At 46.4% G+C, this 27,676-nt stretch overlaps 1 protein-coding gene across 3 annotated transcripts in view; it reads left to right on the top strand.

Annotated features, from left to right (window-relative positions):
- The first annotated feature begins 1,072 nt into the window (after nucleotides 1–1,072).
- The window catches only part of CNX5 (co-factor for nitrate, reductase and xanthine dehydrogenase 5), a 50,748-nt gene continuing 24,144 nt past the window's right edge, over nucleotides 1,073–27,676 (top strand). The window contains exons 1-3 of one of the 3 annotated variants that reach the window (XM_087401420.1): nucleotides 1,073–1,422; nucleotides 1,519–1,611; nucleotides 11,595–11,650. In XM_087401420.1, the coding sequence (XP_087257546.1) occupies nucleotides 1,197–1,422; nucleotides 1,519–1,611; nucleotides 11,595–11,650 (375 nt within the window). In that variant the 5' untranslated portion in view covers nucleotides 1,073–1,196. The remainder of the gene's footprint in view (nucleotides 1,423–1,518; nucleotides 1,612–11,594; nucleotides 11,651–27,676) is intronic. The other 2 variants (XM_087401421.1, XM_087401419.1) reach the window with 2 other exon arrangements.

The following is a 27,676-nucleotide window of genomic DNA, read 5'->3' as shown; positions in this document are numbered from 1 at the left end:
ATGTTCAGGAAAACATTAACCAACAAGATGGTCCAGTCAATGAAGCGAATGGAATTTTCATGACCATGGCATCTTATAATAAGAAAGAAATTATATCATATTATTTCAATAAGAAAAAAGAGGAGCCCAAACAAGGAATGAGAACATTAATGCATATACAATAAGCATTGTAAAAATTTGACACCAATTCATCAAACAATAAAAAACTACAAATAGGCCCATAAAAACAAGCATTTCAACATGTGAACAATTCCCAATACAACCAACAGCCACAAGAACAATATATAGGGCACAAGAATTAACTATGAAAAAGGTAGCTTTCTCACCAAAAGGAGTGTGTGAATTTTGAAGGATCTTTACCTCATTGAACCACTAACGAGAGAAAATTTCGTTGTGGACAAGGATGTGAAATTAGAGATGCAAAAATTAAATAGCACTTCAAGAATGTGAAATCTACAAGGATACGAAAACTTCGTTGTGGACAAGGATGTGAAAATGTTGTTGTGGGCAAGGATGAGATGCAAAGATTAAATAGCACTTCAAGATGGGAAACAAGAGAAAATATTAAAGTTAACACGAATCATCCTCATAAAATACTTATATCATACTTAAATACAGGGTCACTCTCGAAGTATAAATAGACATAATAAGGGCAACAAAATTCACAAATTCAGGCATTATATGCCTACAGGAAACAAGAACATCAACACCACAAATTTTTGTAGCATAGGCACTTGCACAATCATGTGTGATTCAATATTCATAGACAAATTTGATACACATCGACGATCGTCACTGAAAAATAATTAAAGAATTAATCAAGGCTGTCATCTCGAAAAGATAATATGTTGAGTTCATGTCTCCACAACATGATAACAAAAACGCCTCAAAACATCGAAACAATTGTACTTGTAGGTTGATATGTCTCCCCAATCAACAAATTTACATAATACTATGCATAACTTAAACTTAAACTTGAAATTCAACAACGATGTATGGATCTCATGGACCAAGCTTGGACAGACCATTGCATATACGTTTAGATAAACATGTGATTGTTATGATAGTAAATTAAAGATGCAGGGCCAAAGTGGGATTCCACCTTGTTTCGTTTCTACCATAGGAAAAAGCGTGGCTGGTAGGATTCTCAACCTCGGCTTTGCATTAGATGATCGTGAGTAAAGTGTCAGCACAAGATGGCAGAGGAACGCGGTGCCCCTGGCTTGGTGAACGACCTCACAGCAGAGCTTCATCATCTGAGACTCCAAAATGCTCAGCTCCAACAACAACTTCAGAATGCCACAGAAAGCTGTGGAATTTCCTCCTTTCCTGGATGGGTAACAGCTGGCAATCACACCTTAAACGCTGACATGATTCGTAGATATAGCCGACAGCTCCTGGTGCCTTCCTTTGGTGTGCAAGGTACCCTTTCTAAAATGCCTTCCTTACCTAGGAGTTTTTTGTTAGCTGTACGCAATGATCGTCCTTCCTCACATTCATTCCTATGTTATTAAGCAGGACAACAAAGTCTCTCCAAATCAGCCATCTTGGTCATTGGTGCTGGTGGCCTTGGTTCTTCAGCAGCAATTTATTTGGCTGCATCGGGCATTGGTGAACGTCATCCTGGAGCAACAATTTTCCTGTTTAGTTAGGGTGGAGCTTTAAGAAAACAAAAGGAAAAGAAAAAACTCTCTGTATTTTGCACGTTGATGTGATTTTCTTCCATTATACATTGCCTGATTTAGATTAGTACCATGCTAAACTACCATTTCTCAAAGCCTAGGCCATGATTATATGAAAAACTTGTACTCAATCTGTGATAAGAATCGGACTGAAGGCTGGTTCACGCATCTGAAAGCAGGAGCTCATGGATCCTGTTGCTGGTTAGAAAAATCTAAGGAGAGGCCTGACACTACGACAACTACTTCATATTACTAGCGATCCCACCCACACGAGTAAAGCTGGCACTTTTTTTTTTCCCAGAGAAAAGATCCTTCTATTGAAACTTGAGAATCAATCATCCAAATAAGCAATCCACAGGGCGCTTATCATGGGGAGAAGGAGAAAAAACACACTGGCTGTTAAGAAAAAAGATGGCACTTAACTCTCCCCCAGCTTCGACGAAGGCCATAAGGGAGAGGGCATTTGTGGTATGGGATATGTGCAAGGCCAGTACACCATACGCTATAGTTGTGCCCTTACTCTCAATGGTAAGGAAATCCCAACCACAGTATTGTGGGTCAGAAAAAGTCCACGAGACCATGGGACAGCGTATGATCTGCTAATTCACGGAGTTCTTGTAAATCTACCCACATCACCTTTAAAAACTATTGAACAATGCCTTGTATCGAAATAAACATAAAATAATATTGTCTTCTTTCGTAAGCAGTTTTAAGTGCATCACGCTTCTTTTGCATGTCCTGCAAGTACTTTTGCTGCTTGCACCTTATTTGTTAAGGCCTAAGGATGTCAAGGACTGAGTGGGACCTCCACACAAGCATGCATATACTGTAGTGTGTAGCAACATGGTTTGCAATACATCATATTAATATTGGGAGATAGCTTGTGGCTGTATTTGCAGTATCCTGGTAAATATCACAATTAAGGGGTATCTGTCCCGATTTAGTGGTTCACAGCATACCTTTCCTTCTGGTTTTGCTCCTTCCATTGCACATTAGATTTAGTGCGATTGGCCAAGCTCAGTTTCCAGCTTCTACAATAGAAACTGTGAGTCTTGGTCATTGACTATGTCACTAGGCAATCCACAAATAATAATAGTCGATCAATGATTGCCCTGCCCACTCCGGAGCTTTCATATTTGTTTTGATTGGATTAACATCTGCCAATTTTGCTAGCATGTCCAAAATTAACCAAATTCAAATTCTCCTCCATTTATTTGGCATGAACATGTAACAAAACCGATTTAGAGAATGTAACAAAACCCATTGAGGAACTGCTGTATGCCGTCCGGGTAATGAGCTCCATTTGATTAAAGTGGCATTGTTCTGATTGAACCACACTTTGCAGGTGCACACTTTCATTGCTTATAAAGAAAAGGTTTATACAACCAAGTCATCTGTTTTTTACTATCAGAGTGTGACTTTCGTGTCTAGATTGCCAATAAAATTTGCAATAGAATGGGAACCATTGGTGGAACCAAATGATGCAAACAGCTTGTCCAAAGCACATTTCGAAGCTCAAAGAACAGCCAAACGAACTCAAAGATCTAACTATTGCTATGCATAGGTAGAGGGGTCTAAGGGGTGACAAAAAGATTAAACTAACGGAAAAAAGGATGAATCTTTTGAGGAAAGGAGGGGGGGGGGGGGGAGTGACAAGAAAAGAAGTGGGGGAAACTGAGAGGGTAGCGAAAGGGCTGCTTGTGAACAGCCAAAATGAGGGAGAAGAAAGGAGGGGGATCAGGGCAGAATAGAGTGGATAGAATCAGGGATAGAGAGGTTTGCCTTCGGGGGACTAGGGGCTGCACAACTCCCCTCGGCCTGGGGGTAACTTTTGAAGCATCTAAAGCTGCCTAGAGCAGCCCAAAGGCTCCAAGGAAGGGCGTGTTAGAGAATTGGCCCTTTAATAAGGAGCCCCAAGCAATGCAAAGGTGGCCATGCAGGCTCCATGGGCCGCTAGCTGCGCTAACATGGCCAATGATGGGGGGTGGGCGAGCTATGAGGGCCTTGGGTGGCTCAAGCAGGCCACTCTCAGGGCTTGTCAGCCAGTCCAAGGCTGCAAAACATCCCTCAGTTTGGAGGGGCAAAGCATTATAATGGAGAGGCGCCCTTGAATTAGGTACAGCCAAGCCTCCTTTTCAAACTCTTTTCAACAAACCCCCTCATTCATGTGCTTCTAATCCCACTGTCAGCTTTGCCCCCCCACCCACCCCCCTCCCTAGTGGCAATCAAGCAGCTGACTCTGCCTCGTCCCTTGCTTTTGCTGCTGCCTCTCAGGGTGGTGGTGTTGGAGGTAACAATAATTTTTATCTGTATCGGGAAGGGTGGCTTGGTAGAACCATTTGGTAGGTCTGCTAGCCTTTTTGGGGCTTCATGTATGCAGCTTCGAGGATACATTTCTGAACCCTGATGACCTATGATCTCTTTGGCTTCGGGGACAGAGTTCTAAACCCTGATGGGAAAAAAGAACAATGGTGATGTGAATAGCTTAGGGAGCAAGGGCTGTGAGGATGACTGGGAAGGTTAAGGTTCAATGTTGGAGCAGAGATGAACGAAGTGAGTCAACAAGAAGAAAGAGATTCTTTCGCTTAGGTAACAACATCAAAGAGCCTTCATTCAAAGAAAAGGGTTCCCACAAAGAGAACTTGCGGTTGATAATAGCCAAGAAAGTGGCATAAAGCCACATTGTTCCTTTTGCAAAGTGAACAATGGAAATAATGCAGGCTGTTTATTGTCAAGATAGGGCTCAGTCTCTTGAAAGACCATGCTCCTACTAACCAACACATTCTTTGACTCCTTGTCATACAGCTGGTAAGCTTTGGAGTCCTTGTTGTATCCAATAAAGGTGCACTTCCTGCTTCTTGGATTGACCAGGCACATATGCATCAGAACTGAAATTTCTTAAATACTTAACGACAAGCCTCTTACGTGAGTGTCCAATTGTATCTTCCTTATTATGCTTTAGTCATTATACTATTCAAGACGTGGACAGCTGCTTTGAGTGGCTCAACCTAAAAAGATCTAGAAAGGACTTTTGCCCTTAGCAACCCATCTCAACAAGTGTCCGATTCTCCGCTCTGCCAACCCATTTTTTTGGGAGGTCTGGGTTGTCGCCAATTGACAGTTGATCCCGTCCTTCTTGCAATATGCATCAAAAATTCAAAATTTTATTAGAAGTGAACTCTCCCCTCAGTCTGTTCTGAAAGTCTTGAGTCTCTTTCTTGTCTCATTTTCTACTTTTGCTCTCCATCCTTTGAAATTTGGAGACTTCTTAGAGAAATAATAAACTCACGTCACTTTGCGGAAACCGTCTATGAAGGTGAGAAAGTATTCTGATCTAGAAAGTGATCTGATGGACATGCTCTACAGATGTCTGAATGAATCTTGCAGCAGACGACACTAAGTCACTTCACACAAGAGTACTAGATGAAGCATAATCTGGAAATTACAGCAAAATTAAAGAGGCAAGATAACTCAGCATAAATCTTATCCAGTGATCTGGGATAAAAGACTCAAAGGTGAGCAACATATGTCAAGTTCAAAGGCTTGGAATACCACTGCCACGATCGAGATTTCTAGAGGGCACTGGACCGCTCCTCACTCATCCATGCCTGCTTCAGTTGGTGTCAGTGGGAATGAGCGAGGAGGGCAAATGAACCCTCCTTATACACACCTGGGAGGGTGGAAACTGGCTGACCAATAGGGGGAATTAGGGCTGACCTAGATTAGGCTGATCAGGCAGATCTGGACAACCAGCTGCCGAGCAGATCTCATCAGATCTGTTACAAGTACAGACCCCCTTCATGCCTACATGTAGGCCCATACCTGGCCCCAAAAACGGGCTGCAAACTGCAGCCTTGGCATTTCTTGAGTGATTGGCTCATCCTCACATTCTCCCCATCCAGCCTATCAAAATATTAATCCATGTCCTGATACAAGGGACTTGCAACATGGAGTTATGGCTCTTGACTGGCCTCCAACCCTAGAAGGTCTCATACGTCTTCTGGCTAGTGGCACATGGTGGAATTTCCATTGACCCATTGACGAGGGATGACACTTGTTTGTTAGTGTTGTGCGGCAGGAGTTCAGAAGTCAATCTTCCATTGCTTATGGAGGTGCCCCTTGGCACAAGAGATATGGCAATGCTCACTTAGAATTAATACGTGGGTGAGGGTCTGGGGGATGGCTCTCTAAGGGTGGCATGCTTTCCCTTGCATACCTTGGGATTGAGAAGTCAATTATGTTAAAAATAGAGGATAGAATCACTCACACCTCACTTCCTATCTAGCTCATACAACACTCAGAAAAAACTGAAAGAGAGATAGGACAAAACTCAGACATATTCCTCTACAATTGTGGGCATCAAAAGCTCAAGGGTGCTTGCGTGTACAAACAGCCCGAGTTCTGTCAATGATGCTGAGCCTCTTCCTCTCCCTGTGCGCTTTCTTGTGTGCAAGGCTGTAAGTGCAGGTGATGAGGAATGAGGGGAGAAGGGGTGGCTTTTTATAGGAGGGGCTAGGGCCCCTCAATCTGGCCGACCAGGGAGTCAGCTCCTAGCCCAAGGCACTGACCTGCCAGCCCATCAACCGATCTGATTGGTCGGCCTTTGCTGGCTGGTCAGGCCGGCTTAGGCCAGCCCTATTTAAGGGCCCATAAGCCCTGCTTTATGTGCTGCTGTTGCAGCTGCCAACTCCACCCGTGTGCAGGTCCAAGAGTGCCTAGAATGCCGCGCCATCTTCACGCTGCAGTGCGGGTTCCCTGCCAGGTAGGTCTTCTGCCTTTTCACCTTCCTCTACCCCCTATGGTCTCCTATCCCCTTGTCCCCTCAAATTGGGGGCTCACAGTGGGGCAATGACCTTCTAACACCCCCTCTCAATGTCACAACTGTGGGCCTATCCCCATCCGTCGAATGAAGTGTTCCAAGTGCTCCCTAGGAAGCGCCTTCGTGAAGACATTTGAGATGTTGTCGTTGGTTGGGTAGTATATCAACTCTATGACTTCTTCGTCGATGAGTTCTTGAACAAAGTGGTAGTGGACCTCGATGTGCTTCGTCCGTGCGTGAAACACAGGGTTGTTGGCGATCGCTATGCAACTCTGGTTGTCGCACATAACTGCAATCTCATCTTCTTGGACCACATTCATGTCCTCCAAGATCCACCTGAGCCACAATGCTTCACATGCCGCTGTACAGGCAACCCTGTACTCCGTCTCTGTAGATGAAAGGGCGACAGTAGGTTGTTTCTTACTCAGCCATGACACAACTCTTGATAAGAGTAAGAAACAATATCCAGAGGTCGATCTCCGGGCATCAACATCACCTGCCCAATCACTATCACAGAAACCTCCCAACTCAATGCCTCTGGTATAAGTGATGATGAAGGTGTAGGTACCCTTCAAGTACCTTAGCACCCTCATACCTGCGTCCCAATGAGCCTTCTTGGGTGTGGCAAAGGACTGACAGAGCAATCCAATTGCGAAGGAAATGTCTGGTCGAGTATTGGTGAGGTAAAGCAAACTCCCCACAAAGCGTTGATATAGTGATGAATCAACTGGCTGAGATGGATTAGGCACACTCAGCTTCAGACCAGTTTCCATGGGAGTCACTGCAGCTTTGCAATTTTCCATCTCAAAGGGTTTGAGCAGTTCCCTGCAATACTTCTCCTATGAAATAAAGATACTGCTCTTTCCCTGCTTCACCTCAATCCCAAGAAAGTAGTGAAGTATGCCTAAGTTAGTCATCTCGAACTCCTCCATAAGAAGGCTCTTGACCTAAGCAATCTTCTTCGTATGATCCCCAGTAATGATGAGGTCATCCACATATAGAATCAATACCAACCGCAAATCCCCCTTTGTGTCGCGATAGAGATTTGCCTTTGATGGACTCCGTTGAAGCCCGATCTTTTGAAAGAAAACATCTATCTATTGGTACCAAGCTCTGGGGACCTGTTTCAGCCCGTATAAGGCCTTCTTCAGCTTGCAGACTTTTGATGGGGATCCTGGAATCTGAAATCCTGGTGGTTGTGCCACATATACCTCCTCCTCCAGGTTACCATTCAATAAGGCAGACTTGACGTCCATCTGAAAGATAGGCCAATTGTGATGAGCAGCCAAGGCAATGATTGTCCAAATAGTCACCATCCTAGGTGTGGGGGCAAAGGTCTCGTCAAAGTCAAGTCCTTCTGACTATGCATAGCCTTTTACCACCAATCTTGCTTTGTACTTGTCCATAGCTCCCATCTGACTTGAACTTAAGCTTGTATACCCATTTAGTCCCGATAACCTTCCGCCTGGTTGGTTTGGGCACTAAATCCTAGGTGTCATTTTTCAAAATGGCATCCATCTCTGCCTTCATGGCTTCCTGCCATTCTGGTATATCCTTCGTTTCCTAGAAGGAATAGGGCTCCGCAAGTTGACCTACCAAGGCGAAATTCACGGAGGGAGATATGATGGGCTTCTTACCATAATAAGCTTCGTATGGGGTCTTGCCATCAGCAGCCTTGGTCTTGGTTCTGTTGAGGATGTGCATTGTGAACGGCAGTGTTCACAGCTTCACCCCAGTAGGCTTTCGAGAGATTCCTCCCTCGCAACATGGTCAACCTTGTCTCTGTGACACTCCTGCTTTCTCTCAACAACTCCATTCTGCTAAGATGTGCAAGTTGTCGTGAGTTGTCTCTTAATCCCTTGCTTCTTGCAAAATCCATTGAACTCGGTAGAAGTGAACTCTATCCGACTCCCCCTCTGTCGCTTCAGAAGGCTTTGATTACCTCTCCGCTCTCCTTCGCTACCTGGGCCTTCCAGTCTTTGAATTTCTCGAAAGCCTGAAATTTCTTGGCCAGGCAGAATACCCATGTCATGCGACTGAAATCATCAACAAGAGAGAATACCGCGAACCTGCGAATGAATTTGTCGACATTGGGCCGTAGATGTCGGCGTGAACCAACTCGAGCGGCTTCTTGGCCCATGATGAAGCCTCTTGTGGGAACTTGTCCCTGTGTTGCTTGCCTTGCACGCAAGCCCTGCAAACACGATCATTGCCTGCAATCGGTGGAAGTCCATCCACCATCTTTGTCTTTTGCATCTCGAAGAGAGTGCCATAGTTGACGTGACCGAAACGCTCATGCCATAATCTGGATCTTCCATGGTCCCTGTGCATCAATAGAGCATTGAGCCGATATAGCCCATGCTCCTCGACACCTTGAGCCACCACCTGTTTGTTTGCCTTGGATGTGATAGTGACCTTGCCGTTGTCGAAATATCGACATATTGTGCTTGTCCATCTGACTGACAGACAATAGGTTCTTGCATAAGTTCGGTAGATACAGTACACCGGAAATCAACTCCTCGTTTCCTGCAGTCGTGATGAACGGAATACTGCCGACACTCTTCACAGGGCATGACCGGTTATCCCCAACAGTGACCTTGGAATCGGGATGCGTACCTTCTATGGTTTTGAACCACTACTTGTTGGACATGTGCTTTGAAGCTCCATTGTCTACATACCAACTTTCCTCTCCTTCACTGATTGCATAAGCGGAGCAGTACTCAGTGATGATGAAGAGAACGCTGATCGTGACGTTTGCTGATTCGGTCTTTGGCTCCTCCTTGGACTTGGACTCCTTCTTCTTAAGGTTATGGCACTCTTTAGCGGAATGACCAAGCTTCTCGCAATAGAAGCACTTCATCTGCCTCTTTTTCTTTGCACCCTTGGTCTTGTTTTTGTTCTTGGAGTCTTTGAACTTACCCTTGCCGGCCTTGTTCCTCGCCATGAGAGCCTTCTCGTCTGATTGCGTAAACAGCTTTTCATGAGCCTCTTCCTGCATTAGTAAAGGCCCAAGCTCCTCGAAGGTGAGAGACTTGGTCCTCTGTTCTGCAGTGACCGTAGTCAAGAAACTCTTAGAGTTTCAGTTAGCTTGTGTAAGATCAATAGTGCCGGTTGACTTGAATCTACCTTCTGACCAATTGCTGTGAGCTGGTCCCTCACCATCTTGACTTTTGTCAGATGATGAACATTGTCTGCCTCAGTCATGGCCAGATTGTATAGTTGGCGTTGGAGCATCAGAATCCGAGATGTATTGTCCGTTTCATACAAATCCTTCAGGATAGCGAACCTAGCTCTGATACCATGTTGGAAATAGAGGATAGAATCACTCGCACCTCACTTCCTATCTAGCTCATACAACACTCAGAAAAAACTGAAGGACAAAACTCAGATATATTCCTCCACAATTGTGGGCAACAAAAGCTCAAGGGTGAGCGTGTAGGCTGGTCAGGCCGGCTTAGGCCAGCCCTATTTAAGGGCCCATAAGCCCTGCTTTATGGGCTGCTGTTGCAGCTGCCAACTTCGCCCGTGTGCAGGTCCAGGAGCGCCTGGAATGCCGCACCATCTTCACGCTGCAGCGCGGGTTCCCTGCCAGGTAGGTCTTCTGACTTTTCACCTTCCCCTACCCCCTATGGTCTCCTGCCCCCTTGTCCCCTCAAATCGGGGGCTCACAGGTGGGGCAGTGACCTTCTAACAAATTACACGTCGGGAGATGAATTGGGCACAGCAGTCAATTAGACCCCTTTCCACACTTGTCAATATATAACTAGATGTCATATGTATCTTTGTCTGATGTGGGAGCAGGTACAAAGGGCTCAAAAGAGACCACTGTTAGGCGTCAACGTTCTGCAAGTCTTGCTTGCCATGTATACATCTTTTACATACTCGGGAATCCACTGGATGTATAATCCACTGCATGGGTTGCTGTTCCGAGGTGCCATAAATAGGGAGCTTGAAGCAGGCTACACGGCACCTGGCTCTTTTCCCTTTCATTTGCACCTCATAGATGGATGATTTTTGTATTGTTTTTCAAACCATAGAATAGAAGGTACCATTTTCAGGACATAATGAAGCAGCAAATTCTACAAAAGGTATAAGTTGCTCCCATTTTGACTGCCGGTACATATTTTCAGAAGATCAAACATTGTACCATTTGCGCACTGTTTGTGGGTGAAAGGCTGTAGAAAACCTCAATGTTGTACCCAAAGTTTCTAACTAGTCTTGCGAAAAGCTATTGGTGAACTTACTGTTTCCTCTGAAACGATGGACTTAGGAAGCTGTACAAAGGTACGCCGAATGAACAGATGAGCTGCCAAGATTTTTAAACACGGATTCACTATGAGCCTGTGTATTGAAACAATTCTCAATTGCCCATATCATATCATGACATGACCATAATTTTCCTAGGAACACTTGTATTGGAATTCATTGTCTATTTGTACCGACAATGGCTGCAAAAGTCATTTAGGCTTTCCAGGTTAACATTTGGCTTTCTAACAAAGTACACTAGGTAAAACATAAACAGCGCTATCATTCCTTATAGACAGCGAAAATAAAGTTGTTTCGATGTTATGGATGTAGCCAGAATTCCACATTGACCAGCGCATCAGATAGTGTCTCCACACTCTCGAGCGCATAAGTTAGGGCCAAAAAATCTTTTTCATATACTTCTAGTTGATGTGAAAATCCTTCAACATTTGGCACATTATATCCTTCTCAATCCAAAGAAGCTCCTTTGCATGCACCACAAGCATCCAATGAAACTAGGAATGGCTTCTGGAGTTTAGGAACACTACTATTCTTCTGTGTTACATCAACCAACAGCTCAACTGTCTTCTTTTCATCCCTCCCCCTCTCACCTCAAGTAATTTTGATTCAATTCGATGCTGAGTAGCAAGGCATACTCGAAATGGCTTATTTAGCTAGTGACTGTGATTGTTTGTAAATTTGTAGATTTATTTATATAGGTCTAAAAGAGTAGGCAAGAGAAGATTTCAAGCACTTTTTGTAGCCTGTCCTGGTTTGCTGAGTGGATGCGCTTAATTTACTTTACTTTTTTTTTTTAAAATTGCTGAATCTTCTTATGGAACATGCAGGATGCCTTGGGATTGTTGACCATGATGTGGTGGAGTTAAATAATCTTCATCGTCAAGTATGCTTCAGACCATTTATTATCTTTGACTCGAAGCTTTTCTTGGGACATTGCATTTTGGAAAGGATTTTCATATAAGTAGTTTGTGTCTTATCTACTTGTAGCAACAGGTTGGGGGGTATATCCAACCTGTTGCTCAAGGCTACATTCAAAAGTGATACAATGAGAAGAGGTAGGTGGTGACTATAGATTTAGCAGAGGAGAGAAAATTGGCAACAAAATGGGCTTACAGCAAAAGTACATCCTCTTAAGCAATTAAGCTATGCCAATTTGAAAAGTGTAAAGGTCAATAAAGTCCAAAACCGATGATGGATAGAGGGATCTCTACAGCAAAAGAAAGTTAAAATTTCCAAGGTACTCAAGTGATGATGGCACTTGCAGCATCGCAATTCACAATCACGGCACCACCATGACAATCTATAAATTAATAATAAAAGCAAAGTTATGTCTTTCTCAAAGCTTGTAAAAGTGGGAGTAATAGTTACTTCAGCAGAGCAATTGCTAAACTTAAGGTGTTGAAGTACAACTAAGAAAGTCTCATCTCAACCTCCTTAAGGTGTCGACATCTGGACATAACATGGCTCGTCTTATGGAGGTCAAGGGGTATGATGATCAAGCCCTCCTCCCATACTCTCAGGAACTGGTTGTGAGAGAATTGGATCTTGGTGAGGGACTCCTAGTCCTCCCCCCAAGTTTGTGGAGGAAATCTAAACGTATGATACGGTTACACTCATCTTGTGGGATTGACTCAAGTGGCACATCCATGCTGTCCTGAAAGGGGGGAAGCCTATCCATCTAAATACCATGCCTGGCAAGCCATGTGGATACATGTGCATACCAAGTGTCTGCCCTACTCTTTGCTAGTTGCCTAGATGACCCGAAGGTCAGCCTCGATAGTCTCACTAGATGAGCTCCAATCTACTGGTGAGATCATTCACTATGACACATGACAAATCTATATCCAAAGCCTGCAAAAATTTGGTAAGCAATTCTCCTTCTCTATAAACTGCCCACTTACCTTGTTTCTTGGATTCTATGAGTTTAGCTCATTCCCTGGTCCTTTGTTTTGATTGAGGCGAAGCGAGCCTTTAGAGTTTTATGTTGTTCTCAATCTCTGCATGAGAGTTCTTATTTTTCATGCATCAGATTGCACACTTGTCATATCCTATATTTGTGTTTTTTGAAATGAAAGCACATCTAAAGTTCCATCCTTTTTCCGAAACATCTTCTCCTTCATTTCAGATACAATCATCTCATTATTAGGTAGAAATAAGCTATGGTGGAGGCAAGGGAGAGCTTCTACCTCCAAGTGCTTCTCATATGTGAAAGACCCATCCACTTGCCCATTGATGGTGGATGGGGTGACCACCAAAGGAATGCGTGCCCGGACTGCCTCTTGGTTTGCAAGAACTTGAGTCCTCCTTCAGTTGAAAAAGTTGTCGATAGAAAGGGGTGGTCATCTCTAATATATCCTGGGATGAGTGAATCTAGCCACTCTCATCTTGTAATCGTTGAAGCTGAGTCCATATCGAGGGTGGAATAGTGGTCTGGAAGAAATGCTTCGTCATCTTGTAACCATTGTAGCTGAGTCCATATCGAGGGTGGACTAGTGGTCTTGAAGAACTACTTCGTCATCCTATCACCCTACTGAACCCATCGTTCCTTGGAGGAGTGATTAGAGAACTCCGCCTTGCAGATCTCTGTGGCTTGGATGTCAAGCCACATACTCTTGTATCTCTCTGCAAGCCATTGTGAGGTAGGGTCTTGCTCCCCGAGTCCCTCTATGTAGGCCAAGTTCTATCTCAGTGCTCTCTCTCCCTCTTGAGAGATTGATATCTCTAAAGTGCCTACCTCTGTAGCTCAACTCTACTACTCTGGATAGCATCTGCTACCCATCTGGCCCAAATGGCCAGCGGCGGCAGATCATCCATTTGTTGCCAAATCCTTGCTATGGCCTGTTGGACCTCCTCCTTGTGTGGAAATGCATTGGGAATCTACACCCCCTTTTGAGGGAGTGCTCTATGAGGCTGCTTTAAGTAAATCGGGGAGTGGTTTGACATTGTCGTCCCTGCCAAGATGCTCGGGCTCCACCTCTGTGCATAGTCCAATCCCCACATAAAACTTCATCATGGTGCCATTGGCCGATGGAGTAGCGAAGGCTACTTGGTAGTCCCCACTATTGCTTATTGTTGGAGACTATATCTTTGGATCTCTTCCTTGGAGAAAAGATGGTGCAATTGCCTGATATTCAAAGATGAAAACATATACTCTCTTGAATTATTGGAATGCCAAGAGTCTGCTGCAACTCTTGGCGAAGTATCTGTTGTTGTGGCTGCTGACATGCTTGATCATGTAGACCATGCACGTTCCAACCCAACATGGTTCAACTCATGGGGAGGGAGGGGGGTGGCAAACAAGGCCTTCCTATGAGTGGAAGGCTATGTGACACTCGTGGATTTCTTGGGACTTTGGCAGGGGTTCGGTCGGGGAGTAGTTTGTGTCCATGCGATAGCACACCGAAGGCATAATTGTCTCAATGCGGCCCATTGCATCAAGAAAGAGGTCTTCACTCGATTTCTTGGGACTTTGGCGGGGTTTAGTCGGGATAGTTTGTGTCCATGTGATAGCACACCAAAGGCATAATGGTCTCAATGCGGCCCATTGCATCAAGAAAGAGATCTTCACTCCTAGCCTGCTAGTGCACTAGTTCAACGACCAATGTGTAAAATGTTAGGGCTGCTCATCAGGCCCTAATAGGATCATAAGGACTAGTAAACGCAAGCCTCGTCTTTCTCTCGAGTTTATAAAGTCGAAGAAGAGAAGAAGGTTCCACTGCTTCTCTCTTGTTGATGTCAAATTAAAGCCCCAAAAAGGACGAGAAGTACACACAATTGCTCCAATAGAACCCATTTTGCAAGGCTGCAAGATCAAGCTTGACCTCTTTGGTACATGGGGTTATCATCTGGCACACCGACATGGTTTCAAGGTCCCAACTGCTAGAACTCTCTTAGGAGGGGTTGCCCTAGGTGAAGCTTTAGCCTTGGGGATTGCGAGGGAAGGGGGTGGTCTTCTATGTTGGTATTGTGGGAACGGTGCCCTGGACCAGTGTAGGTGCGGGAGAAAGAGGGGAGGGGGGGGTCGGAGCTGTAGAGGGCGGGTGGTGAGGGTGATCACCCTCTATGCTACAAGGGGAGTAGGAGGTGGTAGAGGGGGAGGGGATGGGTGGGTCGAGGGACGGGGGGGCACCTCTCTTCCCCCCCTCTCTTGCTCCTAGGAAGTCTCCTCAAACTGCTAGGAACCTTGACGTGCTGGGGGGGAGGGGATTTGCTGAAAGATCAAAGAACATCTCTCCCTTAGTGTTGGAGGTCATCCTAAGGGGACCCGCTCTGTCTTTGTGCTTGCCTACCGTTCTTGACGTGCACATCATCTTCAATTTTTCGCAGCTCTCTTGCTAGTTGCGGTCTACACGAGTCCAAACCCCCCTCGATGGCTCAAACCAGGAGGTTTGTGACTCATGCTGTTGTGTTTGCGCACAGAGGTCTATCCTCTTGACTCTCTTGGTGTTGTCCCTATGTGAGGCTATGGATTGGGTGGAGGTGCAACCTGCATTGTGAGTTCAAGCTCTTGCCAGGTACCCCATTTGTCTGCACTTGAGGCATTTCCCTTGGAAGCCAGAGATCTTGATCCTTTATCTAAATCCACCTTTGTCAATGGTCTCTAGAAGAATCTCCTCGGGCAAGGACTCTAGGAACTCCACAATCATTCTGAACCACAAAAGACCATCATCCGCAAGGACTAAGGCTGCTTTAGGTGGGGACTCTAGCATGACTTCGGAGCAAGCTCCAATGGAAGAAAAAATGGGATGATATTCTTTCAAAAGGCACGGGAAACGTAGCATCATTGCAAACCTTGGCACATAATGTATCGTCTCCATGTCGTCTACTATAAAATTGTGGGTATGAAGAAAGCCAAGTGCCGGCCAAGGAAGATGGGGATTTGCTCCACAAGGGCCTAGGTGGCTATGGGGGAAGTCAATTGGAGGAAGAAGACTCCTCTTCCATAGATGGTGACCTTGTTGGATGTGGCCATCCTCTAGTGCCAAGCTCGCTTGTATCCAGTCTCGAACTTGACTACGAGTGGGTGTGAGGCCTACAGTGGGGCCCACCACTGCTTATTTTGGAAAGGACCATTTGGCTATCTGCACCTGCTATTTGTCCTTTGGGGAAAGGGTAATCCGAATGACTAGGGGATTCGAGGGAGCCATGAGAGCCCATTTGGTCAGACAAAAAAAAAAGTCGCCACCAAGATCACAATTTCCAAAGTCGAAACATTGATCTTGCTAGCAAAGAAGGGAAAAAAGGGGAAGGCGAAATGGAATGCTTGGCTGTCAAGGCAGCTTGAAGGGGAAAATGCAAGAGAAGGGACGAAGAGAGAAGGAATAGAGGGGGGGGGGGACAAAGGAAGGATGGAAAAAGGGGGTAAAAAGAGGGGGGGGGGGGGGGGGGGGGGAGGGCAGCCTACAGCACCCTAAAAGGCCTTCACAGGCTGTCAAAAGGCAGCCTGAAAGGAATGAAAAATGGGGCAAGGATTTGAAGACAAGAGCAACCAGGAGCCGCTGTTCTGGCCCCAAGTGGGAGGGTGGCAAGGCAAGGCTGACCCTTACTACAGCCCATTGCAAAGGAACTAAGCAGGGGGCAAGGGGTCGAAGACAGGAGCAACCAGGAGCTGCTGTTCTGGCCCCAAGGGGGAGGGTGGCAAGGCAAGGATGAGCCTTACTACAGCCCCAGCAATGGGATGAAAGCTAGCAAGCAGTGGTGCGAACGATGCGGAGGTGGCAAAAAGGAAATGGGGGCAGAGAAAGATCGCAAGATAGGCCTCGAAGGCAGCTTGTGACCAGCTGCGAACAGGAGGAAGGGGCAAGGGGCGGGACGGTGAGGGGGAAGCGAGGAAGAGGCGGGGCGGAACCGTGCAAGAGGGGCTAGCGGGGGGAGTTGAGCAGGTCCCCTAGAATGTCTAGTACACATTACTCTTTGTTGGTGTTTGCTGGTAGCTTCTAGCTAGAGGACTCTGCCGTACCCCTAGGTTTGCTGTGGCTAATCTGTTAGGGGTGTTTCAATTTTCTCTATCTGCTTGCTTCAAATTGTCTCCTTCATGTACGTGCTTGAGGATTGCAATTTCAAGGATGCTAAATTTCTTGTGTGCTGCAATTTCACAGCAGAAGTAGAACTTGTATGTGCTTCTCTTAGTCTTGTAGTCTTGTAGTCATGTGTTGCTTTCTTAGCCTGTCAAGCTATAAATTTTGTTTTGTTTCGACAGGCCAGTGTTTCATTGGTTGAATGTAGACAGCCACGAAATGAGCTTTAATTTTGTGTTTTCCATTCTGAACTTGGAGATTGTATGATTGTGATGATTTGCTTTGGTGCTGTTTATCCTTGTTGGCTTGGTACTGCAGCTATTTGCAAACTGCTTCCTGGAGCACTGCAAGCAGGGAAGGATGGTTGTGGCAGAGGAGCTGTTTGCGAGCAGCTCTTCTGGCCGTTTTGATAAGTGCAGCAGCAGACTTTGACTGTCTGGACTGTTCTGGTGGAGCAGCGACAGACTTTGGTAGACACCCGCGAACCTGCTTATTGACGGTGCTTGAGTGCATGCATGATTGCATGTAGTAGAATCCATGCTACAGACAGTCCATTAGCACTAGTACTTTTTAGTTTCCTTTTCCAACAGCTAGCGTTAAGTTCTAAACATACTTTTCATTATAGCACCTTCAACCATATATACTGCCTCTACAGTTCAGTGAACTATGTGGCTTGCATGCCAACTTTGTTAGGAAATGGAGTCAAGATGAGTCAGTTTGGTGTGTTCTAGTGAGTTCTAGTCTAGTCTGTCCTATGGATGCCACGTGTCACATTGGGAGTTATCCCCTATGCATTGGTGTTCATATGTGTGTGTGTGCTCTATATAAGAGCTGTACTTGTCTAGTGTCAAATCAATCAAGTATGAAGCTACAAGCTCTTTGGTCTACATGTGAGTACTTTCATTTGTTCATTGCATAGTCATCTCATTTCCATTTCATTATGTCTTTCTTTGAGGATCATTATCTCGCTCCCTAACCTATCCTCTCTCTCTCTCTCTCTCTCTCTCTCTCTCTCTCTCCCCCCCCCCCCTTCTCCACCATGTGCCTTCATGTGGTATCAGAGCCTCCCTTCCTACCTTCCCTTTCTTCTTGCTCTACCTAGAGGATGAAAGAAGCCCGCAAATGGAAGCTACCCTCTCCTCCGAGGTAGAGCTCCCTTCCCTTAGCCTCACCATTGTTTGAAGCTGTTGAAGGATCAGCCCGGAATGCCTCGCCATCAGTTACCCCTTCAGCCTGGAATGCCTCACCATCAGCAGCTCTATTAGTCCGTATACAGGCCCGTACCAGCCTGCAACCAGCCGTACATGCCATACGGATTGTACAGACTGGTGAGCCATACAATCTGCCCGCTGGTCTGCCCGTACTGCCCTCGGGACTACCACCAATAGTAGCTGCTCCAGCCTTGATTGCCGCGCCACTTGCAGTCGCCCTTGCCAACTGCCCTCAATTGTTGCGCCATTTGCAGCTGCAAGGATGCCCTTTAGCCCCCTTCCTCTTTCTCTTTGTTGCAAAAGCTATGAAAATCTTCCTTAGATCTCAGGCTGAGCCTTATGTGTTGAGATTGCCCTTGAGATAGGAGCAGGAGCTTCTTGACTATGAGTTGGCTGATGACATTGCCATTTTTATTGAGGCCTCTTCGCAGTCACTTGATTCTTTCCGGACAGCCTTGGATATTTTTTGCTCAGCTGCAGGGGCACACATTAATTGGTATAAATCCTTTGGCTTTTGGATCAATGATGAGGACACTCGAGGCCGGGGAGTTGACATTGGCTTTTCTTGAATTCAGAGGGGTGTTCGTGTCAGATATTTGGGATGCCAAGTACGATTGGGCATCTCTCCAGCACAACGGTTTGCCCCAGTAGTAGAAAGTATAAGGAAAGAGCTCCTTTTTTGGGGCTCAGCCAAACTCGACCTTACCTCTAGAGTTGTGGTAGTGAACCAGGTTCTCTTGGCCACCGCCTGGTTTGTGTGTTCTTGCTGGTGCCGGTCTAGGGATTGCATCACTCAGCTCATTAGACCAGTAAAGAATTTTTTTTGGAGTGGACTTGATGGCATGGCAGATGTTCCAACGAGGGTGGCGTGGGAGACCATTATTCTCCCTACATGGGAAGGGGGCCTTAATATCATTGACCTGGACTTGCAGTGCAAGGCATTGCTTTGTAAGGTGGTGGTGAGGGGACTCATGCCTGGGCAGGAACCTTGGAAGGATTTCTTTTTTGGACGTATTCAGGCTTGCACACCTACCTTAGGAGATGATTGGGTGGACAGCCCTCGCTGGATTTTTACTTCCGCTTCTCTCAGGTCTCCTGCCTCTCCTCTCATGACTGCCATCCTCAAAGCTTGGGGGAGCTTTATGAACACTCTTCGAAGGGTTCCGCCCTCTACCCTTGAAGAGATTGATAGGCAGCCGATCATTTGGAACGATAGTATACTTAATGAGCATGGTAGACCTCTGGGCACTTCCCATTATATGCAGTGGCCTGGATGGGAGAGAGGCTCCGCCTACACAGTAGGCACTTGGAAGGCTTCTATCATGCTACCTGAGGATCAGAGGCTACAGTCCGTGAGTCACCTCAAAGGGGTAGCACGCAGGATTCAGCAGATAGATGCAGCCATCCTGGTGGAATAGACAGTTGAGATGCCTATTACTTCCACCAATTGGATGGGATCTTTTTCGAGGATAGCAGTTCCTCTACAGGTGATCGCTCTTCGAGGTCTCGGGGAAGATGCTCTGGTCTTTGACGTTGGGGATGGAGGTATACTCTCTAGATCCACGGATGATATTCTTCTAGAGGTTGCCTTTCAGCCTGTCAGGATTGCTGGTTTTGTGGACCATGGAGTGGGCTTGCAGTGGTACTCAGACCCCGACCCTCTGCTCTTGGCCCTGGGATCCTGGAGGTTGTGGTTATATGGAGGTGCACCTATTAGGTGCTTGCAGTGGGACCCAGAAGAGTGGGAGTGGATAGATCATGGGTACCGAGAGAGGGGGATTCCCTTCTTTCGTTTCATGGTTGGTAATGCGAGGAGATTTCAGCTGAGCAGTAGAGGTTGGATTCCCTCCAGAGCCCCCCATTAGGATAGCTTCTTCATCACCGCAGATTTGCGTAGGAATTTCTGGAGGAGGCTCTGGAAATCCCTCAGAAATAGAAAGATCACTCTTTTCTTTTGGCTTTCTATTCATGGAGGGATTGACCTGTGGAGATCACGATTTGGGGCTGATCCCACTTGCCCTCGCTGTCATTCTGTAGAGGAGTCAGTGCGACATTGCCTTTGGGACTGCAATGAAGCGAGAATTGTTTGGAAAGGAGTTGCTCAGATACTCAGCATTTTTCATACTTCCCCTTTCTTCATTGCTTGGGGCTCGGTCGCATGGTTATCCCTTACTAGGCCCCAGGTGTTTTATGAGGGTGAACCTTCTTCTTGGACACTCTCGATCTGCCGACAGGTGATAGAGCGTTGCTCTCTTCAGGATGTACCACATATTCCTTTCAGAGTTTCACATGTTTCAGTGGACACCTCTTGGGAGATTTTGGCTAGCATTTCCTCTTGGCACATTTGGAGAGCCAAATGCACAGAGGCCTTGGATGACACCGAGATACACCCATCACAGGTGTTCACGGGTATTTGGAGTGACACGGTTCACACTTTAATAGCCATATGGGCTAGCATGCAGGGCCCTTCACAGGCAACCTCTTCTAGGAGGACTGTATTTCTTCGAGTTTGGAGGGGTTCTCCCTTTTTCTCGGAGGTTACTATCAGCCCCAATCCTTTCTTTTTGGCTCTTGAGCTTTTCATGCATTGCATGGTGTATCCCATATTCCCGTTGTTGGGATATCTCAAGGTGTATGCCTCAGGCACACCTTATGTTTCTATGTGTGAGTGCTAGAGGCACAGTTAGGTGCCCACAAGCACAGTTAGGTGGTGGAAAAGCCACATAGGATGATTGAGTGAATCTAGGAGCAGATTGAGGAGATGATTGTGGAGCTTTGAGGTCATCAGTGATGTCAGTGACCTTGTATGAGGTGCCTACTTAAGGACCTCTTTCTTCTTCATTCTATATGCAAGTATTCTGATTTTGTGTCAACTCTACTCTCTCCTTTCAGTGTTCCAACATGGTATCAGAGCCATTTGATCCTCCTTGAACCCATTTTTGCCACATCATCATCTTCTTCCTCTTCTTCTTCTTCACCATCTCTCCCTCTTCTTCCAAAAACTTGCTTAAGCTTGTTCTCCTCCATTTCTCACTCATTTCCCATGCCCTTCCAGCTGAAGATCCACCTAGATGGGGCGAACTCCTGGCTGCAAGGAATCGACGAAATACCCGCGCTACTGGTCGCCATTGTACGAAAGTCGTCGAAGTTCTCTGCTGCAAGTTCTCTGCGCCTGCTTCGACTTTCTCTAATTCCTTTCAGGGGGAGTTAGTCCATACCTAGAGCTACCTTGTGCTGAAATCTGAGCAGCAATGGCTGCATATTGAAGGAGAAAACAGAGAAAAACCAGTCGATTTTGTTCAAGAAGGTGAAGGCGACCTGACGCGTTTTTTCGCCTCTTCTTCCCAGAGGATCTACTGTGGTATACCAGCTTTCTTTTGCCTCAGAAAGCCCCCTTTCTTTTGCTTTGAAGAGTGTGCTATGAGCCCTCCAAGTTCAGCTCTCTAGTTTTGACAGTTTTTACATGCTTTTGAAGATGATGCTACATAAAATGCTACTCTAGCATTTCTGGTTTTTTGAAGCTTTCAAAAACTTCAGTACAAGTGTGGCTTCAGTTTTGTTTTGAATTACTAGACCTGGTTTTGATTGGAAAGTCCTCATCTTAAGCCACCTCTGTGAAGCATGTAAGAAGAAGCATCATTGTTTGAAATTTGGTCACAAGACTTTGCTACATTAAATGCTTATATTTTGAAGCATTTCAGTTGTTATTATAAGCCTTGTAAGAGAGAAGACACTACCCAATACCTGGGTTAGAGCCTCTCATGGCTTGCTTATGCAAAATATGTGAAAAGCCAAAACATAAAGCAATGTCTTGTTATGCTACAAAGGATGAAAATGCCAACCTGACTTCCTTGTTGAAGATTGCCAAAACAATGGTTGCCAAAAAGGAAGCAACTTCAAAGAAAGAAAATGCAAATCTACCTACAGATGAGCCTCCACAAGATGAGGCATCCTTTGAAGATTATGCATTTTAAACTCATCTCTATGTATGCTCCAGATCTCTTTTTTATGTCAAGGTACTCAGCCTGGATAGTCCTCCAAAATGAATGAAAATAAATTATTGTGTGTTGTGTTTTGTGAACACCTCTGGTCACCTTATGATGTAGGCCATGTGTATGTTTGTTCCATGGTACCTCCTACAGACATTGTGTGCATGTACATGTAGGAGAGATAACCATTGGAAGGTCTGTTTGTATCCCTTTTTGTTTACCTTACACCCAAGGGAACCCTTGCTAGCATGAGAACCTAGCCATAGATTTATCCTTGACCACCATGAGATGGCATGAGAAACTATGAGACTAGATGTATCCTTGACATAGCCTGAGGCATCTCCTTGAGGGGGGGTTTGTTGGGATATCTCAAGGTGTATGCCTCAGGCACACCTTATGTTTCTATGTGTGAGTGCTAGAGGCACAGTTAGGTGCCCACAAGCACAGTTAGGTGGTGGAAAAGCCACATAGGATGATTGAGTGAATCTAGGAGCAGATTGAGGAGATGATTGTGGAGCTTTGAGGTCATCAGTGATGTCAGTGACCTTGTATGAGGTGCCTACTTAAGGACCTCTTTCTTCTTCATTCTATATGCAAGTATTCTGATTTTGTGTCAACTCTACTCTCTCCTTTCAGTGTTCCAACACCCGTATGGAGCTTGCTCTAACGGTTTTCTTTAATACTTAATAGAAGTCTCTTTTTTGCCCAAAAAAAAAAAAAACTTTCTATGTTCTTCAACAAGTTATTCAAACAATGTGCCATTCAAGCAATATAAGTAAGCTTGGGATATTGTGCCTCTAGAAAAAAAAAAATTTTCAAGAAAAGTACTTCATTAAGTATGAATAAAAACCGTAGAGCAAGCTCAAGTGCAGGAGTACATCATGTCAAGCGTGAGAAAAAACAGCTCAGAATGAGCAAACAAAAATCCCGGGTGGCGGCTGAGAATGCCACCTCATCCCTAAAGGAGAGTCAGAGAAGTAAGGACAATCCTTTCAAACTCTGAGAAAAGCAACCCTCCTAGCAGTAGCAGTCCTGGAGGTTCCCTGTATGTTCGCCCAAATGGCCATCAAAGTGTGTATAGTATCTACCTAGATACTGGCCATAGTTTGAGAAGGGTGAACTTGGGAGTCCTCCAAAGCCTCTGTACATCTGGCTCTCCAAATATGCCATGCTGTGATACTAGCTAGAATCTCCCAAGATGTGTCTATAGAAGCATGGGGAGCTCTGAATGGAGTAAACGGAACATCCCGGAGGGAGCATGACTCCACAAGATGTCGTTGAACAAAGAAGGTTCTGTCCGTGTCATGTCCCTCAAAGAAAGCCTGTGGACCAGTGACTGACAACCAAGCAACTGATCCCCAAGTCATGAAGAAGGGTGCTCTATGAAAAGTGCAAAGTATCCTAGCAACACCCTTCCAAACCGTCCTCTCATGAGTGCACTCCCAAAGGTAGTGTTGCACTGACTCAACTGCTGAGACTGCAATCCCTCCCTGAATAGTAAGCCAGATGAATAACATGATTTTTCTATTCCTGAGGGATTTCTAAAGTCTCCTCCAAAAGTTTTTGTGCATCTCTGCAGAAATCTAAAAAGTATCCCAATGAGGAGCTCTAGAGGGCCTCCAGCCCCTACAACTAAGCTGGAATCTCATGGCATTTCTAACCGTGTAACAAAAGAAGGGGATGCTCTTCTCTCGGTTCCCTGCAACAATTTACTCCCATTTCCTTGGATCCCACTGCAAGGATCTAATAGGGGAACCTCCATATAGCCAAAGCCGCCAAGATCCAATAGCCAAGAGAACGGTGTCTGGATCAAGATACCACTGTGAGTCTCTACCCATCTCCATGTATCCTGCAATCCTGACAGGCTGAAAAGAAGCCTCCAAAAGAATGTCCTCTGAAGATCTGTGGAGTCTGCCTCCTGCATGAACCTGAAAGACAAGGGTATCCTCATGTGCATCCCGCAAGGCTATAACCTACAGAGGGATACCTGTCCTCGAAAAAGCCCCCAACCAGGTGGACTCAGAAATAGGCACATGGTCTGTATCCATCCACTCCACTGGTATGGCTGCATCTATCTGTTGCATCTTGGCTGCACTTCCTCTAAGGTGACTAAGTGAATGAGCTCTCTGATCCTCTGGAAGCATCCTGAAAGCTTTCCAAGCACCCACCGTGGATGCAGGTCCCAACTCCCATCTAGACCATTGCATATAATGTGACATGCCCAGTGATCTGCCATGCTCATCTAGTATGCAATCATTCCACATGACGGGCTGCTTGTCAATTTCTTCACAAGAGGAGGGATCCACAAATCTGAAAATCCAAAGCGAAGAAGGGTTCCCTCCTTCCAAAGGAGGACACGATCCCTCTCAAGTTGGGCGCATAAAGGTTAAGGAAGCCAACCTTACGCCCACCAATCATCGGAATAACCCACTATGCTCTAGAGGGGACTATGACTCCGTGTCCAATGACCAAGGAGAGCATCGAAGAGATAGAAATGCAAATACCTCCCCTAGTGCCCAAGGCAGGTGACCAAAAAGTATGGCAAAAAAGAAGCTTACCTGACTTGGCACAATCTCTACCATCCAGCTTATGCTCTTGGGCCATAAGGATATCAATGGGACCACCTGAAACATCTGGATGGAGTTGGTTACGAATTAGCTGCCTACGGCAGCGATGAGATATACCACCAAGGCCCTGAACGTTCCAACTAACAATCCTCATCAACGGGAGGAGGAGGCCGGGTGAAAGGTCCTACCCGACCTAGTGGTGGAAAAAATCCTCTCCTATGAAAGAGTCCTCCTGTCAAGTGGAGGGAAATCAACTAGTGAAAGTCGATGGTAGACCTGAGGAAGGCCGAGGAACCTGATGAAAAGTGAGGTAACCCTGCTATCTTCCTCTACTGGATTGAAACCCAAAGTGAAGGGTGTCAAAAAGATCCTCCTGGAGCTCAATGCCAAAGGACTAGCCCTGAAAATTGAACTTGCTGCCTCTGGAGAATCAAATACCACCTGGAAGAACCCTCGTCCAAGCAAACGAACATCGGTGAGGTGCTCTACGAGGTCTCTTGGTAAAGCCGAAAGCATCCAATCCCTAGCTTGTAGCCTAGAGGGGTGGGAACCGTGGATGCGAGCAAAGAGTGAGGTGACATACTCCTGCTCTGAGTCTGTCTTGAGCTGCTGAAGCTCGTCTTTGGAAAAGGTGACTGTTTTTGGGGCCAGTGGAAGCAGTCAAGGATTGGCTGAATGGGAACCCATTCGTCAATCAAGGTGGAAGGGCAGACACAAACACGAGGATGCTCTGTCCGTCCGACAACCTGCTGCCAGAGAGAGAATCTCTCTCTTGTTCCGTCAGGGGATGAAGAGGGGTGAGGGGGAGGGAGGGAGTTGGTGAAGCAGAGGCAGGGGCAGAAGGAAGGGGCAGGGAGTAGAGGGGGAAGGGGGAGAGGAAGGAGGGGCAGGGGGCGGGTAGAGAGAGGAGGGGAGAGGGAAGCGGGGGGGTAGGGAGAGGCGGGGTGAGCAGCAAGGGAGAGGAAAGGAGCGGGGTAGGGAGGGAGAGGTAGCGGGGAAGGGAGGGGGAGGTAGCGGGGTAGGGGGAGGGGGAGCTAGCGGGGTAGGGAGGGAGAGGCAGCGGAGAAGGGAGGGGGAGCTAGCGGGGTAGGGAGAGAGGGAGCGGGGTAGGGAGGGAGAGGTAGTGGGGGTAGCGAGAGGAGGTAGCGGGGGTAGGGAGGGAGAGAGGGAGGGAGGGTAGCGGGAGAGGCAGTGAGGGGGTACAGCAGCAGGAGGAGGGGGCAGCAGCCCGGGAGGAGGGGCTGGCAGGGAGAGGAGGAGGGAGGGGAAGGGAAGGGCTGGAAAGGAGGGGAGAGGGGTGCAGGACGGAGGGCAGCAGGGAGAAGCAGGACGAGGAGCTCAGCAGCAAGAAAGAGCCTCTAGAATTTGACCTACTGCCCTATTGGAATTCTCCCCATCTGCTATGAACTGAATGACCCTACCTTATTAATTGCTTTACTTGACAGATCCACCAGCGCTGCCTTGTTGTTTTTCCACCCTTCGAGTTATCAATGGACTTCAAGAGGCATGACTTGCCCCTGCAATATGCAACTATACCCTTGATAGCTTGACTATGTGTACCAAATGTCTTCTTTCTTTTTTATACTTCAAAGCCTGCTTTATGCTGTGATTCTTCCCTTCTAAAATCTTGGTTCTCAATGCTTCGTAAGATGGCAGCATGTAAGCATGGCCAAAAGCTGCAATAGCCCTCACCATAAGTATTATAGGCTTGATTCAAGGCCATGTCACCAATATAAAAAACACCCCACTGCATTGTCTACCTCTGCCTTCCTACTAGGTTGCCGTGTGGCAGCTAAGGAAGCTTGTCTCTTGCTCTTTCCGCGACTGGCAATCGATGTAGAAGCCATAGCAGAAACTAGAATAGTGGTAGGCACTGCACTTCCAACACCCTCGAGACATAAAAGTTGCTACATGATCCATTGCTCAAGCACCACGCCTACCACGTGAAGAAGATGCATTTGCCAATGCTTTCAAACGTACAAGAATAGTCTCTGGCATTTGCATAACAGATGCTAAAGCCTTTGTTCTGAACTCTCAACAAGTGAGCTTGCACTCTTACTGAACTACTAGTCTTTGGCTACCCACAATAGCGGCATGTCCACTTGCGTGAACCTCCTGCAAGCTGCTCTTTGGGATTTTCAATATCCCACTTCTTTCCATGAGAGATTGGGCATCAGGGCATAAAGGAGCCATGACAGTTCAAGTTGTTAGCAATTCTTACTATTAAGCAATAAAGTGAAAGTACATCGATATCAAATGCAATTTAAAAGTAGGCACATTGCACAATGCATATAGAGTGCATGCAAATAAAAGCAATTACCAAAGAGGGCTTTATGCTAGGGCAACAAACACACATTGGATGGGCACAGTGAGACACTGGCTTAGCCATATTTTTCGGAGCATGGAGTCGTCTCTCCAATAAGACAAAGGCATGAGCGATAGTCTTCTCTTACTTGAGGGGAGAAGGCACGAGGATGCTAGAGATAGACTTCACCATCCTTGAGTCTTAGAGGGTTGGCTTATATAGTGCCTCAGCTTCGAGATAGGGGTACCCTTGAGGATTCAATATCTGCACTGAGCCCTCAACTCCTTTTGCTCGATGCATTATGGAGTGGGCTTGGGGGTTTCTTCTCAAGCCAAAGATAGACGGAGACCTAGATTGGGGTGGGGCTCGAGATTTTCTTGAGTGGCAGTGGATTAGAGTGGTGGGGCCGTCTAGGCAAGGGTTGGACCATCGACCTAGTGTGAGTCACTTTGGGACAAGATAGGTCACAGTGGCGCCGTTGGTTGTGGGAGGGCTGTCCCCTCCAAGTGGTACAGTAGGACCTGGGTGAGGGTTTTGACCTTTTAGAGTAGGCACTTAGAGGGGTGTGTTGAGGTTCTCTTCTTTCATACACGACACGTATCGATTGTTGTCTTCAATTAGAGGAGGCCGCCTAGACTCCTTCAAGAAGTGTCACTGGATGGAGCAATAGATGCCCCAAGAGGTCATCTCCAAATTTCGGTCTCATTTGTGGATCAGCCTCCACCCACGAAAGATCATATACTTCTTCTAGATGGTGGGCCGGTCCACAGGGGATTGCCCATTGGCCTATGGTGGGAGCACAGATGTGTGCTGATGGGAG

This window comes from Dipteris shenzhenensis, chromosome 30 (genome assembly GCF_047967505.1).
Source record: "Dipteris shenzhenensis isolate YYH24624 ecotype China chromosome 30, Dip_SZ_1.0, whole genome shotgun sequence".
Lineage (NCBI taxonomy): Eukaryota > Viridiplantae > Streptophyta > Polypodiopsida > Gleicheniales > Dipteridaceae > Dipteris > Dipteris shenzhenensis.
This window is presented reverse-complemented; position numbering and strand designations above follow the sequence as displayed.